Source organism: Mytilus trossulus, chromosome 2 (assembly GCF_036588685.1).
Source record: "Mytilus trossulus isolate FHL-02 chromosome 2, PNRI_Mtr1.1.1.hap1, whole genome shotgun sequence".
In the NCBI taxonomy this organism is placed as follows: Eukaryota; Metazoa; Mollusca; class Bivalvia; order Mytilida; family Mytilidae; genus Mytilus; species Mytilus trossulus.
In genome coordinates this window covers 29,281,064-29,298,705 of record NC_086374.1, presented here as the reverse complement: position 1 = coordinate 29,298,705, position 17,642 = coordinate 29,281,064, and the positions used below count along the sequence as shown (strand labels likewise).

At 29.3% G+C, this 17,642-nt stretch overlaps 1 protein-coding gene across 1 annotated transcript in view; it reads right to left on the bottom strand.

Moving 5' to 3' along the window:
* The window catches only part of LOC134705023 (mucin-2-like), a 30,451-nt gene extending 15,640 nt beyond the window's left edge, over positions 1–14,811 (bottom strand). Inside the window, exons 1-4 of the mRNA XM_063563790.1 lie at positions 14,676–14,811; positions 12,674–12,727; positions 12,006–12,130; positions 10,647–10,721 (exon numbers count right to left, since the gene is read on the bottom strand). Of these exons, the coding sequence (XP_063419860.1) occupies positions 10,647–10,721; positions 12,006–12,130; positions 12,674–12,727; positions 14,676–14,709 (288 nt within the window). The 5' untranslated portion in view covers positions 14,710–14,811. The remainder of the gene's footprint in view (positions 1–10,646; positions 10,722–12,005; positions 12,131–12,673; positions 12,728–14,675) is intronic.
* Positions 14,812–17,642: the final 2,831 nt, after the last annotated feature.

Sequence of the window (17,642 nt, the reverse complement as noted above, 5' to 3'; positions counted from 1 at the left end):
AAGACTAATTACGAAGTCCTTGAATACATTATGTCTACCTCATTATGACATTAATATAGATATACTACTAAAACAGTGTTGTAACATGGCATCCTATTGATAGTAATTGATGGTTGTTAGTTTAATATCAAATAGTGTTATGATATTATATTTAAGTATTTGTGTAGATGACTGTTAACTGTCTTTTTGATTTCCTGCTTCTGATTTATTTGTAAAACCCAATCGCATTGTTGCCGCTTAAGTCTGTACTTCAAAAGCCAGTGAAGTATGCAGGAGTTGGATGACGACATTTGCCCCCCACTTTATCATCGAATAAAGGTTGTTCTTTCTTGCTTTAATTCTTTTTAAAAAATTATCGCGGTATTTTTAAAACATCTGCAACAATACCCCTTACAAATGGATGAAGATATTCTAATGTAAGCTTATTTGTTATCTTAAGGTGGTACCCAACACTTTAACTAAAATTAATTTGGCTCGTTTAATTTTCTTAAAATTTTGACAAACACTTATTTTGATCACTGAGAAACTTTATATACCTTTAACAACACAACGTAATTAAAACGTTTAGCTCATTTTACAGAGTTATGTCCCTGTAGTGTTAGGTACCACCTTAAGTCATTATAATTTTATATAGCGTAAAGTTAAGTATTCACACAGGAAGATGGGTTCTACCATTTAATGAATGGCTATTATTTATTTTGAATTTATTGAACCATAAAACTAATTTTTGACTCTTCACATTGAATAATCCGCGAAGCGGATTATGTAAAATGTGAAGAGTCAAAAATTAGTTTTATGGTTCAATAAAATCAAAATAAATTATTGCCATTCATTATAAATAAATTTCTATCAAAAATGAGGCTCAAAGAACTTTTTATATTATTAATCTTCACAATTACAACGTACGCACATGTTGGCGTATGAATACACAACGTCAGAGTGGGCGTGTCGCCATTAAAATTGGTAACAATGAAAATAAAACTAATAATTTTAACCAATCAGAAGACAGTAAATACACACAATTTATTTATTAGTATATGTGTTAACTATGTAGCTATATAAAGTTTCTTATTTTGGTTTCTTTACTACTGAAATTTCTAAAAACATTTTCCTAAAAATTAATATATGATTTTTTTTTTTTAAATCAATGAACGAAACCTTTTCATCAGATGATAAATCGAAAATAAATGAATACATGTAAACAGTAGAAAAACATATGTACCACATAATTCACAGCAACTTCAATTCGGAAATCTTAAATTAAAACGTATTTTAAAACAATTTTTAACATCAACATTGTTGTTCTCATCCAAAATGTCTCAGACTAAATAAAGGCAACAGTAGTATACCGCTGTTCAAAACTCATAAATCCATGGACAAAAAACAAAATCGGGGTAACAAACTAAAACTGAGGGAAACACATTAAATATAAGAGGAGAACAACGAAACACCATAATAATGAAACACACACAGAAATCCTATGAGAATAACAAATATAACATCAAACCCAAATACATGAATTTGGGATAGATAAGTACCGTGAAACGTCTTATAGTAATGTGAATTCACACTCAAAAATAAGAGAAAACAAACGACACAACGGAAACACAACGTTAACATGTAATATAATATAACTATAGTGAAGGAAAAATAGACAAAATATGGAAATTTTATATTTCCATTAAAAGAAAGAGAAAGAATGCTTAATTTGAATAAAAGGAAATATTATAGATTTTATAAGAAAGTAAAATTATAATACTAATTCATAAAGAAAGTTTATACTAGAAGAATTGAATAAAATTAATGTAACCCTATAAATTGGATTTATGTTGAAGAATATAATTTTAAATATTAACTAAAGTTGGAAACTTGTAAATAGAATTAAAAGTTAATTATATACTTTCACAGATATTTTGTATACAGTATTACATAAAGTTTTATATCAAAGAGCATGTTAATTAAGTCTCTTTTGTAAGTATTGGATGTCAAATACTTTTAACTAATAAAGACTTTTATAAAGTAAATAGATAAATCCTAGTAAAAGATGTCAATATATGTTTATTTGGAGTCCAACCATACGAGTAAATTAATGTTTCATTCCTTAGGGTTTCCTATTTTAAACCCTAAGAACACGTGCTGGTTGGACCTGTTTTATTCACCAATGAAAATGACTATTAGAATACTTATTTTTATAAGGACAGTTTCTATTGGTTAGATCTCTTTTACCTTATTCATATTTTTGCATAATTTGGGGTTATTATTTTTAATTACTTAATACTTTGTTTTTACGACCATTAGGGGAATCCGATTATTTGGTTAGATAGAATTCTAAGTGAACAATAGAAAAGAATTAGATATATTTGCTAAAGGAAATACTTCTAAGAGTTTAAGCTGTCAAACCTTACTTATGTCGCTAAGTGTCAAATAAGAAGAATTTCACATCGAATACTTATATATTAAAAGTTACATAATATTAAAGACTTTCTAATTATATCTTTTTATACAAAAGCTTTATACAAGAATTAGTTATTTTCTACAATTACATAGAAGATTTACTTAGTTTTTTTTATGAAATATCAATTTATTTCTTTAAATATTTTACCTCATTTTACCTTCATTATATATCCCTTTTGTTCGAAGAAATTGCTCCGCAATTTTACATTTGAATTTATTTCTTTTAAAACTTGTTTATTTTTTTTTTTTTATATTCTCTTAACTGGATTTGACTATTTGACTTTATGGCTTATGATCAGTTTATATTAGATGTTTTGGTTATACAAGTTGTTTTGATCAAGATGACTCATTGCGTTTTCTTCTGATTTTTCTTGTAATAAATCAATTTTATTCTTTAATATTTTACATGTTCGATCTCTTCATCTTTATTGTAAGAGCGTTGGTGTTTTGTTTTATTACCATTATTGTTATCGTTTTTCTATTTCTTATATGTGGTAAGCCCGCTTTTCTTGGTAGTCTGCTCGAACTCCAAACATACCCGAGTCATTTCCTCTCGCTGGAGTATGCTCATTTCCTGGGTACTTTGCTCCGACTCCAGAACTACCGCAAGTCATACCCTCATTTTCTTTTATATTTCTTAAGTCGGATTTGTTGTTTGTTTTACAATGGATAGTTTCTAAAACATTTGATTACAGTTAAGATTTTACATTATGGATTATGATTTGCTTATGCTAGAATACATTATGTTTGCTATAATCAAGATTTACATGATGACTAGCTAGGTCAACACATTTAGCACTAAATTAGGTTTGTACCGTCCTAATTCTTATGATTAAACTCACATTAAATTCTTACATACGGGAACCTTAAAACACGTTTTACTCAACATTTATCGTAATCGCTATAGAACCATTAAAAACTTACACAATTTACCAACATTTTATTCATTTTAACACGTGCATTTCTCTTTAAATTTCTCTTTATTTATTTCTCTATCTTTATTCCTTATAAGACACCGGATGGCCGTACATCGGTATTTTTTTGCTACTTTTAAGTCTTAACAACCAACCTCTTCTTACAGATTTTTTTTTTTTTGTACTTATATCTTTTGAAGGTTAACATTTAAGGCATTTTTTACGATTCTCATATAAACAAGGGTATTTCTTTCTACTCTTTTACGTTAATGAATTTGAACCGCCTGAAAGTTAACTTCTAAGACATATTACATTTCAATATAGTTACTCTGAGTTACTTTTTCGTACTTTCTATATTTTTGTATTTTCTATTCAGTTAACTATAAATATTTTATTTCTCATCTCATATTTCTTTGTTTTCTTTTACATTTAGTCTTAATCATTTTAGTTTCTTATTTGCCATTTACAGTCTTCCAAATTAAATATTTTTCTTTATCAATACTTCTTTATATAGTTTTGCACTTAATTAAATAGAAAGTCAAATTCCGTTTATCTTCATTTATACATTTCTTTTCAATTTTAGCTTTATCAATTACGCTATTTCAATTTAATCTAATTCTTACATATATTTTTTTCTTTACTTTAACTTACTTTCTATCTTATCTTTTTATTTTACTTACTCGCTATTATTTCAATTCAACTTAAACTTATTTGCTATTCGATTTATTTTTAATATTAACTTTAATTAACTTACTTGCTATTTAAGAAACATATTTTTTAACAATAGAACATATATACAATATATATACACACAAAATGAAACAACATAGTTCATTTTAAATCCCACTGTTCAGAATCAATGTCCAAAGTTAATTTCTATAATGTTCCACATTTCTCCGTTCTCCATTCTGCGTACTTCTTTTTCCTTTCCCCGTTCTGCATGCTCCTGTTCCATTCTCCTGTCTCCTTTCTACATGCTCCTGTTCCATTCTCCTGTCTCCTTTCTCCATTCTCCTGTTCCATTCTCCTGTCTCCTTTCTCCATTTTTTCTCGATTCTCCTTTCTCCGTTCTAAATGCTCCGTTTCTATTCTCCTGTTTCTGTTTCCCTTTATTGATTCTCCTTTTTCCGCACTACTTCCTTCTTTATCCTTTAGAATATATTTAACACACTTGATTTCTTTTCGAATTTCAAATACACTATTCTTTGGCAAACTACTTGCTTTACGGGTACCGTGGATCTTTCCACTTGCCTCCACCATTTCTGTTATGCGGGAAAGAGGGATTCACTCAGATCACCAGTCTTCATTTATGTCAATAATAAATAAAAGAATTTCAAACATTGTTAATGAAATGAAAGACACTCATGATGAAATAGATTTGTTACAAAATGTTATAAGAAATAACACAAAGGCACTTGAGAAATTATTTTTTACTATATCTAACACAATTTTAAATACGATTACTCTAAATACAGAAGTTAAACACAAATTAAATGATTTGAAACTAGGAATTTTCAGTTTAGTTGAAGGAAAATTATCTCCCTTGTTGATTAAACCAGCAACCGTTTAAGAAAATCTTTGAAACAAATTGAAATGCAATTGCATCAAAAATATCCAGGATTTTATATTGTTCAAAAAAATATAAACTATTATTATTCATCCCAAAATTTTGTATACTCCAAAAAAGGATCAGATATTTTTATTATGATAAAAATCCCAATAGCATATAAAATGGCAAAATTTGAATTATTTTCAGTCACTGCTCTTCCAGTCCCAGTAAACACATCCTTGCATGCTACCCAATTAATGGATGCCCCTGAATACTTAGCTTTGTCCAATGATAAGAAGACATATTTACCCCTTACAAGTCAGCAAATTATGAAATGCAAGAATTACAATAACAATATGTATTGTCCATTATTACAATCATTTTCTGGAAGTGGAGATTCATGCATAGTATCTATTTTTAATAATGATAAAGATAAAGTACAGTCATTGTGTGATTTTAGATTTTTACACAACAAAATAATGCCAAAAATTATGTATTTGAACTCTTCTGCAATAGTTATATATAAAATCCCACAAATTTCAATAGATTGTTCAGGAAAACAAATTTTTCATGAAGGTTGTGATTTTTGCATTATGAATATTCCTTGTCAATGTTCAATTGCCACAAAATTATTAAGTTATCCCCCTTCAATTACTTCATGCAAAAGGTCAAATAATATTACAGTTGTCCATCCCATAAATCTAGCATTGCTACAACAATTTTTTACTGCAAAACAATTGATAGAAATAAATGGTAGTTCTACATTCGTAGAAAAGATGAGTATTAATGTTCCAGACTTTAAAATTTATAATCATTCATATTCTTCATTTTTGGTAAAAGATCAACAAGACCATCTTAGTTTAAAGAAAATGGCTAAAGTTGCTAAAAAGGAAGGAATTATTTTTCAAGATTTGGCAGAGCCTTTATTAGATGGTCAGATAGATATAGAAAATAATTGGCCAAATCTTAATGGTACACTTGGTTTAATTGGAACTTCTTTAGCCAGCATTACATTTATTTACTGTATTTGGTCATTTTTCAAAATTAGAACATTAACAACAACAATTTTGATTTTAGAAAGAACTATTAATGCTCATTCTGCTTCCATACCATCTTTTATTTTTAAACCAGAAACCACAACCACTAGCTCTGTGATATCTCACATGTTTGATCAGGAATTTAATATGAATCATATTTTAGTAATTATAATTGGTATTTTGATTATATTTATTGGACTTATATTATTTAAAAGAAGAAAATCGAAATCACACTTTACGTATTTAATGATGGAAATTACAACTGGAACGTCTTGTCTTCAAGTTCCCCTTATTAAGATGCCACTATGTCCTGCTTATTGGGAAATTAGTATGCCCCCTTCTGTAGAGTCACTAGAGGTTGTTGGTACTTTTCAACCAACTTTATTAATTAAATGGGATGAATTTTTGATCAAAAACAAAATAAATGAAAAATCATTAACTGTTCCTAAGATGATCAGATTGCCACTCTTTCAAAGTTTACAACTAAAACAAATTTTGAAACAACCATACTGTGTGTATATACTTCTAGTCCATCAAAACCTATTTAAAGTTTTAAATCACGAATAAGGTCTTTTTTGCCTGACGAATTTTCTACCTTAAAAATTTTTTTTTTTCTCGCTCAATATTGTTAAGTTGTATAGTGATATAGGACATCAAAGCATGACTTGTGCCGTGGATATTCAAAAAGGACATCGAAGGAATCAACAACATTTCGGACAACAACAATATAGAATTCGTACATAATGGAGGACACCGTGTGCTATTTCATAAAAATTATCATGGATTATGTGATCACAGATTATCAGCATTGTGAATTTATCAATATATGGAAAAAAGTGAATTTGTGATGAGATAACAAAAAGTGAATTTGTGATGTGATAACAAAAAGTGAAAAGGTGAATGTCACCATACTATACAAAAGGATTATTAAGTGTTTATATTAATAAAAATGAAATACAAATTGCATGAATGATTTACTCTAACCAAACAAAAATGATATTATATTCTAAATTCATCCCAAGATAACTAGTTGAATCCTTAACAAATCTTGTATTAGGTATATTTATAGTAATATTTTTGTTTGCTCCTTGCATGCTTAATTAACAAATACACTTATGATCATTTATTAATCCAAATTTGTATGTATATTTTAATATTATATAGTCCTTTAATTTCTTTTATTATTATTACTATTATTTTTTTTTTTTGTTTCTATAGATGTTCAACCACACATATTTCTTCTCTTCAAGTCCGGGAAAATGTTTTAAAGAACACATAAGATGCAAAGAAATTTTTGTTAAGCCAGGAGCTAAATTAGAAGAACTAGCAAATTTTGCTTACCAAAGACTGCATGCAGTTCAACAACCCAAAATAGTTTATATAATGGCAGGGATACCAGATATCTGCACCAAAACTAAAGCCCCAGCATACGAAGAAAGTTTTTACAATTTAGAGCACAATGATAAATTATTAACTATGAAAAATATTTTCAGTCAAACAAGAACAAAATTAGAATCCATCAATTGTAAGGTTGTTTTTGTTACCATAACCACCATGAGTTTTCATGACTGGAATTTACATAGACTTAAATGTCATAAAACATCAAAATTATTATATTTAACTCAATATGTTGACATGCAAAATCAACTCAATTCAGTTCTTCACCAGCTGAACAAATTCATAACAGCTTCAAATGAAGATAATGATGTAGTTACACCATTTCTTCATACTTATGTACATAAAATTATGGGAGAAAGACATTATTATAGCTACTCAAAATTGGTTGATGGTGTCCATCCATCTGCAGCCTTAGCAGAAAAATGGCGAAAATATTTAAAAAGAATTATGAAGATCAATGAAAGACTTTTAATGGAATAATCAAAATTATAGTGGAAGCATCTATAGAACAAACATTGTATATATTTCATTTATAAATATTATGTATTTTTTTTAACACATATGCATAGATATAACTTTGTAGGAACAAAGTCTTCAGTTCCATAGGGTTATATAGTGAAGGAAAAATAGACAAAATATGGAAATTTTATATTTCCATTAAAAGAAAGAGAAAGAATGCTTAATTTGAATAAAAGGAAATATTATAGATTTTATAAGAAAGTAAAATTATAATACTAATTTATAAAGAAAGTTTATACTAGAAGAATTGAATAAAATTAATGTAACCCTATAAATTGGATTTATGTTGAAGAATATAATTTTAAATATTAACTAAAGTTGGAAACTTGTAAATAGAATTAAAAGTTAATTATATACTTTCACAGATATTTTGTATATAGTATTACATAAAGTTTTATATCAAAGAGCATGTTAATTAAGTCTCTTTTGTAAGTATTGGATGTCAAATACTTTTAACTAATAAAGACTTTTATAAAGTAAATAGATAAATCCTAGTAAAAGATGTCAATTGTATTTGGGAAGTATTTAGATTTAAAGGAACAAAGGGAATTATTTATCTTCTTTGTTTATAGGTAAAAGTTCGATAATCCATTTACTAGGGACGCTAAGAATTAAGTCAAATTGATTGACAAAAGCTTAAATGGTCAGCAGGTAATTGATGACCAATGAAATAAATTATGGGAAGTCTTTTAAATTATTATTTGGCATTTCATTGGAGAAAATAGAAGAAGTTCTTAAATCCAAAGGTCATGTGACTAAAATTTCGAATATCCAAAATTATGTTTTAGCGTCACTTGATCTTTGGAACCTGAAAATAAAACATCATTTTACAGAACTTCTGTCTATTTTAGGTAAGTTAAAGTAACATTTAATTTAGCATATGATTTTGAATTAAATAAGTTAATACTAAATTTATAATTAATTTGGGTTAAGATTTATAAATATCTGTTGTACTTTAAGGACAAATTGTATAAATGTTTTAAATACAAAATGGACTCTTGAAAAGGTCTTATAATGTAAAGTTATTTGTAAATAAGTTTTATGTTAAATGTGAATTATTATAAGTTTTAAAGGTATTAGTTTTAAAAGTTATTAAAAGGTTAAATGTTTAAAATAAGAACATTACTGAATTACGGAACTTATCATATTTACTCCGGAATAAGTTTTATAATTACTTAGTCCATGGGAGATAATTTTAAGTGTAAATTTATATCGCTCAATATTCTGAAGACGCACAATCTTCACAACCCTAATTTTACTGAATACTTAAAGAAGTTTGACTTGCAGAAATGGCAGAAATGTTTGAAGCCTGGAGACTGAGGTATTCATTATGTAATGTAGCTGTATTGTGATTTAATATATTTTGAATGCTTAGAATTGAGGTTGATTCAGATAGTAAAAATACATATAATCATATTAACCCTTCGACGGGAAAGGGGAGGCAACTGCCATAGTCCGCGCTTTCCCCCTCTTTCCCGCACAACATAACTATGGCCATATTCCTGACTTGGAACAGGACATTTTTAAAGGAAACCTGGTTGCCAACATCCCTCTTTTATGACCATGTGAAACACAACATTACAGGACTACAATATCAATAAAAAGCAAAACACAATTGACAAAGAAACTAAAACTTCTTATCAATTCGATGATATCTTAATATAAAAAGGTCCAATACTTTAAATACCTGTTAGTGGAAAGATCCGATAATCTGACTTTTTGATGAAATTAATGAACGACTTGTGTTAAAACAATACTTTTGTTTGGAGCAGTAGCTTAAATGGCGACATTGACCATTGTAATGCTCTCGTAGAATGATACGTATTAAGTTATTGCACGAGTCCCTCATTTTTTTCTTTTCAAATGACTTTTTTTGTCTTAACCGCAACTTAATTAGGCACAATGCTTCTGCTAAAAGCATAATAAATAATATTAAACAAAATGCTTGTGTCATAGAGATATTGCGTTCCTTCAATGTGATTTCTGTTGATAGCTTAAATTTCTGTACCTGATTCACGTCGTTTTTATAACATATCTACCACTGTAGACCGGCACATGCCTTTTCGAATATAGGATAATGTGGCATTTTGCAGACACGATGCGTGTTAGTTGTTGCTTATCACAGTCACTTGTCTTTGAAAATTACCAATATATCTTATTATTACCAATATACCGCTATTTTGTGCATATTTTCCTTTTAACGTTTTTTCTGATAATTTTTCGTATCAAGCTACTCGACTGAGATGGAAAATTATCGCTAGAAACTAAGGAGTCGCTTGGCGTTTAAATTGACATGAAATTGACAACGTCGTTAATGGTGAAATAGCGATAAATCGATTATCATTGGTCATCTCAACTCGGTTAGAAAATAAATCTCGTTGAGATAACCAACGATAATCTATAAATAAAGAGGTATATAGAAACTTGGTTTAAAGATAAGCGCTTGTGTTGTTTGAGTTGTCATCTACAATTTGCCATGCAGATTGAAAATTAAAAACAGTTGATGCTCTAACAGGATCTCAGAAGAGATAAAGATTTGTTTTGATTAAACTTTGTTTAATAATTAAAATATTAACATGCAAATTAAAATACAGTTGTATGATTTCGTTATAATGTAGATATTAATTTTATTAGATTGACATATGATATGTTATAGGTTTATTTTTATATCTATCTAAAAATAAACATCCAAAACCATATCTTTCTCAATGTAGAACCCAGTGTATCAATTCAGTATATTGCATATTTTGAAATGCTTATCATGAAGCAACTTACGTCGGAAGCACGACATCCTCCTACAAAGTAATCTGTTCCCTTCTCCAAATCATAAATATGTTCCAAATAGCAATACTGAAAAAGTACAGTAATAATATTTAACAAACTTATATCGTTACCCCACTGAAAATGTTCTTTATTATGAAAAAATATGTAGATTGTTAATTTCTTTCAGTCACAACAACCAAAAGCAAATGGAACCATTAGAGTGAGTCGAGGAGAATAATTTTCAATAGAATATGTATACAAGTAATACATTTTATAAGTCTACTTGCCATCTGTTATTGCGAGAAGTTCGTTTTTATTCGTGTTTTATACCGATTTTTCTTACGTCATTTTTAGTATATGTTTCCTTATAAAGACTACTACTGATATAATTTAAACGTGGTTTAAAGTGAAATGGTTGAGATCTATATACTAAAAAAGTAGTTAAATCCTGTCACATTTATCAATATGTCTCAAGTCATGATCTCATCCAGTAACTATGTTAAATCTTATAGTGTTCTGTCATTTAGGGAATTTGGTATTGATGGCAGATATTGAGTAGTCTCTGTTATCTATTAACTTGATTAAGGAATTGTCATACATATCGCGTCAACACTAGTATATAACAATCTTGTGTAATTTGCGATCAACAAGGAAAATATAAACGCCCAAACAAAGACTTAAGATCAGTCCAACCAAACCAAAAATCAGGGGCAAAAAAGGATATGCATTATGCCATTTGATAGTATATAACTATTAACATGTTATATTATATTGTACCTTACGACCAACGTGATATATTTTGTCTGTCAGCTTTCAAGAATGAAACTGATAGTTAGGTTTGTATTCTCTCATTTATACAGTTGGTTTGTAGCAAATCAGATGAAGGTTCCAGACACACGTGCGACTTCAAATTGATCACATGCAATGACGCTGTACAAGCAGAAAGTACACACGCAAATGCATTTTATGTGTGTGTATAGTAGATGTTACGATAGCAAGTCAGTAATTCAAAAGGTTTTGATCTCGGGAAGTATTCAACACTATTGTAAATATATGTTGTAATGCATTGGACCCTTCTTTTTTCTGCACCTATTTTCATGATTTTTGCGGACACACCAGGGATATTGTTTCAGGTGGATAAAATATAAATATAAGACAAAGTCATTTCATAACTTTATGTATTCACTACTCCAATTACAGTTCATATCTATTTTAATGTTTTATATGCTAAAGAAAACGCTTACTCTTTTACATAAATCAGTCTTTCAGATCTTTCCCATGTACCATTCACATGGTATTCAAAAAGTAAAACTTTACCTACTTTAATACAAACACAAAATAGTTTCAGAGTATTTAGTAATGAAATCTAACTTCACCAGGCTGGCATGTTTGTATTTTCGAGCAATCTGATAAATGTTTTGCTGGACTGCCTTCATCCTCATCTAATCCACAAACATAGCAGGTTAAACCATCTAAGATATCAGTTACATTTGAATCTAAAATGTGACGTATTAATGATCAAATCAGTGACGAACAACAGTGCTAGAAATCAAATAACAATAGCAGTATTCAGAAAGATTTCAGTAAGGTCTAGATCACTCACCCGCTGATAGAGCACCTGCTGATAAATACCACTGTCAGCTGGAGGTATGGCACATTTTTTTGTAAAAAATGATTTGCATCCCTTTGCATTTCAAATGTTTGACTTTGAGCGTTCCTGATGAAGGTTAATCAAGAAAGCTCTTCGGACGCAAGACATAATTTAATGTGTTGTTTTCAATATAAATTATAAATTATAAAGTTTGTCATTTGTCAATCTAGAATAGGCTGGTTTTTGGTTGGGGTATCTTAAATGTCGAGCACTAATGATGACAAATAAATTTGTATGTTCGTATATCAAAATAAGTTTGTTTTAAACTATAATACTATTCTAAATTATCATATGGATAATGATCGAAAAAAAAAGCACCACAAAATGTTTACAGCTGCCATGATTGCTAGTATTAAATCATATGTATATATTCTCTTTTGTTACTTACTTCTCTTAATTATATTTTTTCCACACACACTTTCTAATGTAAAGCATATCAAACCTGCAAACACAATTAAATGCATTTTTCATGTATAATTCAATTGTAGTTAAATATATACCATGTATTACATTGTAAGCCACGCATAATCGTAGTTTATTCAATGTAGTAAGTCTGTTTTGTAGGTCTAGTACAGGCTAAAACTAATTTGAAATTAAACAAAAGAAATGTTACACAAGGTAAAAAAAAGCAAACTTGGTATATTTGATTTTTTACGTCGGTTTCTACGCGTTTTAAAAATGTTATAAAAGTGCATAATTTCCTAACGGCCAATACAATAATAATGACTTTAATTAGACTTTCGAACATTGTCATTGGTCACCACTGTTAATAACTTACTTCCTAGTAAGCAGCAACTTTACATAAATGAATAAAAAAGAAAATACAAACATTTGAATATTGTATAAACTTGGAGATGCACATCTAATACACCGGTGATACTTCAATATTGTTTTTTAAAATGTTAAAATGTAAAGAACAAACTGCAAAGTCATCAGAACATAAATATCTAAGCAAGTCTTTAATGTGCGTCACATTATCTATTAATGACTTGATAAATAATCGTCAGAAACGTTCATTTGGTTAAATAAGTTCTTTTATCCAGGACCAAATACGAATTTGAATCGTTTAATTTACATAGAGATCACAAAATTTACAAACATGGTTCTTGTGACAGTAGGAAGACCGTTGACCGTGTATTGACTTATTGGCAGTTGACCACAAGAAATTGGAATTTTGGGAAAGCAAACAAGCCAAGGACTACAAGGAAATTTTAAGAATGATGCATGAAGAGACTTCCGTTTTTTTTTTTTATATTTTACTTCTTTTTAGGTTTTAAAATCGATAGATCCCCGAAAGATTCTATTGAAATATGATCACCTGGAATTCTCCAAATATACATAGGCTGAATTGGGAGTTTTAATCTGGGCTTGGGTGGGCAGAGTGAACGCTCTGTACATGTTGATTCATTTGATTTGTAAATATGCACAAGGGGCTCAAGGATATCCTATCGCAAGGCAATTTCATTCTTTTATCAGCAGTTCCTCCTTTCAGAGTAACAGCCATAGTTATCCTTCTTTCTCCCGATTGATTGAGAAATTTGAAAACGTTATCCAATACAAGTAAGTAAACTACGACAAAGTTTTCCTTTTCTATTTTCTCTTAATACTATTTTACTTTTGGAGATACAATATGTATGCATTTATAATGTATGTGTCTAGCAATATTATGAATTGTTATTTTGCATTTTTTTACATTAAAAAAAAGATTTTGGATGATACCAATGAGACAAGAATATATATGATTTCAAATTACGTGAATAAAATCAACTATAACATGTATAAGTCACTGTGTAACCTTTATAAATGAAAACCCATACCGTATAACCATTTATAAAAGGCCAAATCATTAATGTGAAACAATTCATAAAAGAGAAAACTAACGGCATAATTTATAAAAATACAATTTACGTCAAAACAATATGACGGACAGCTCCAACAACAATTAATGAATTAAAGGCTCCTGAATTGGGACAGGCACATAACAAATTCGACATTGTTAAACAAGTGGTAAACAATGATGTAATATCACAGCATAAGAACATTCTATCAAAATTAACCGTAAATGGCTTACTTTTATATCAATCTATTGGTATGAACCACGAAAGGCTATACATGTGATTGATAATTATGATTACCAAAAAATTATATGTGTTTGAAACGTTCGTTAATGTATTTATGTTGCACTCCTCAACAAGTTTTTGTTAAAATATTCCAGCAATGGACTTTTTTACCGATGTTTTCATAATATAGTTATGTATGTCAAACTTTTCATTTGTAAATAAAGAATGACTGGGCCAGTTCATAAGTTCCTTGTTTTCTAACATCAGTAAACATGGTATACTAGTAGCTCTTAATTGTGTAAAATGTGTATATTTTATATTAAATCTTACCATAAACGAGAATATTAATCCTGAATCGATTCATTTTAGCATAGACAACCAGTAATTATATTTAATGCCCTTAATCCTTATCATTATAGTTAACTTCGGTACAAAGGAGGAACTACAGAACAAGTCAAAAGATAAGACAGCCAAATACGTGACACTAAAAGGTCATGTGGTATCCAGGACATGGGAAGAATTGCTTTTCTTGAGTCATTATCGGTATGACGAAAATTATTATAAAAAAAAGAAATAAGATGAAACTTAATCTAATTAAATACTGTGAAATAACTGACATCGAAGGAATTTTAATGTTAATCTTACTTACTTACTGTTATATATTACAAACAAAGAACAATAACTTTACCAATTGCTATGTATTTCCGACAAAACGACATTTGTTCTATATGAAAGGTTTTCACGTTTTAGTACAGCATTTCAGTTGTCAAACGTTTCGCTCATTTTTGTCTTTCATTGATTATTTGCACTTCTAAAAGTTATCAATGAAACCATAGGTAGAAATTTTTATTTTATTAACAAACAAAAAAAAGACGTGATGTTAGCCGAATTCCCAGGTTTCCCTAAAATCGTGAACGTAGAAATGCCACCCCTAAGTGATAATTATGGAACAATCAAGTTGGATGACGTTAGTTATATATTGCACAGATAAAGCTATTCTTCTTGAAATTTTGTTTTGACACCTGTCCATTGAATACTGTATATTGGCTTCTTTATATCGTTTGGTTATTTGAAAGGGTCGTTGGCGTGTTGTTTCATTGAAATATATCCCACATATCCTTTTTATTTCCCATTTATAGTTCTGTTTGATGTACTTTTAAATCGGCCAATGACAAATCACAATAACAAGGGTTATTAAGTAAAGTTTGAGTGCGTTCCTTCTATCAAGAGTATGCCCAGAAGAAGGTAGATGTTTGCCAATTTTTTTGAACCAATTAAAAAGAAAATATATAATTAATTATTATTGAACAACCCACTATTAAACTGTATTCTTTGACCAATTCTAAACACATGTCGCATCACGTGGCAAGAACTAATGAGCTTTCTAACTCGAGCCAGCTATATTACTGGGAACAGGAATTTTCCTTGGTTAAACAAGGTTTTTACAAGTATCAACCCTCCCCATTAGGCAAACGATACATATTTGGTTTTCAAATATAAAAACCATTCTATTGTGTGTCTTTTCTATTTCTTAAGCCATCGTTATTTGAATCAAGATGCAAAATTATGCCATTATTTAACTTTTAAATGATTAATGATTCTGATTTTAACTTTTTTCCCTTTTTGCATAAGACTTAAAGTTCAGAAGAAGCAGATGACATGATGGTATGCGTAAAACGGACCACAGGTTAACAGGTTTCTGGGAAAGGGGTATCTGGCGGACGACAAGCCAGCTTTGTGATATTTTGTTAGTTAAATTATCAATAATTCGCTAAATGTACTGCAGAAATTCATCCAAAGGAACTCAATTTGAATTAATCCAATATATCTAGTAAACCCTGTCATTTTCCTGATTTATACATTTTAAGTGTCACACGGAAAACACTGCACAACTATTTAGAACACAAGTCTTTTTCATTGGCTTAGAGTATTCCAACGTGTTTGCTCTGTCCTTATCAGTAATGGAGTTTTAAATTTCAATAAACGTTATTTATGTATCAATTATTTCAAAGATACAAAGATGTTTAATTGGCTGTACTTGTACACAACGTATCACAAACGGGATGTTACTGATAATATTCACGTTACGGTAATGTTTGGAATTGGAAAGCTATAGGGATTTCCAAATGCATAGAAATGTAGGAAGCAATTTGATCAAAAGGGAATTAGAGAAAAAGCCACAAAATTAACATGATAATATCGGAGCACTGACTTCGGATCTCATGCTACCTAACTTATATATGATGTCTGATTCGCATGCTTTGAAACATACCTTGTCTAACAAAACTATTCACTTCTTCAGGACCGCTAGTTTGTTTATTTTAATGCGGCAAACTTCATAAAGGAATTCGATTAACTATATAAAGAAGCTGGCATTTTCCACAGATTTGACAAAATAATTCAAGATTTGGTAAATATCTCGTCTATCCCATTAATTATTTTTAGAACAATACGGTATCAAAGATTATAATTCGACAAAAGGAAATAGCGGAGCAAGGTCTGCTTCACCGTCAAAAGTTGTTCATGAGATCACTCCTTATTTTTGAGGATTTTATATTACTAATTCTTTAACTTTTTATGTTGTGTGTTTTACTTATTCGTCCTTCGTTTTTTGACATTGTGTTGTCAGTTTCTCTTCGACTAATAAGTTTTGAAGGTCCCTTTTGGTATTTTCTCTTTTTTTCTTAAAGAAAGTCTTACCTGATAAGTTTTACTGAACTGAGAATATGTGTCACAAATGACCACGGTTTAAGTCACTTTACGTTCTTTATTATTCATCAATTCAGAAGGTATGCATAATCTTGCCTGATGACCAGGATTTGCCGCAGTTTTCTGTTAATCATGTTGTTTAATATTTACCGAACTTGTTGTGTAATTTGATCTGTTCTGGGTTTTTTGTTTGGTACTTTTTCAACATTGTTTATTTGTCCTTTGATTTTTGTGTGTCTTCTTCATATTTTTCTACGTTTTATGTTATTTATTGCAATATCTAATTTTATTTTTATAGTTGCTGATGAATTAGATTTTCAAATTTCATAAATTTATCATGTTGATACAATTGTTTTTATTATAAGACTATTTGATAATTCTGACTTGACACTGGACATTGACAGAAAACAAGAATGTGTCCCTAGTACACGTATGCCCCATCCGCATTATCATTTTCTATGTTCAATGGACCGTGAAAATGTAGAAAAATCTCTAATTTGGTATTAAAATTAGAAAGATCATATCATAGGAAACATGTGTACTAAGTTTCAAGTTGATTGGACTTCAAATTCATCAAACTTCCGCGAC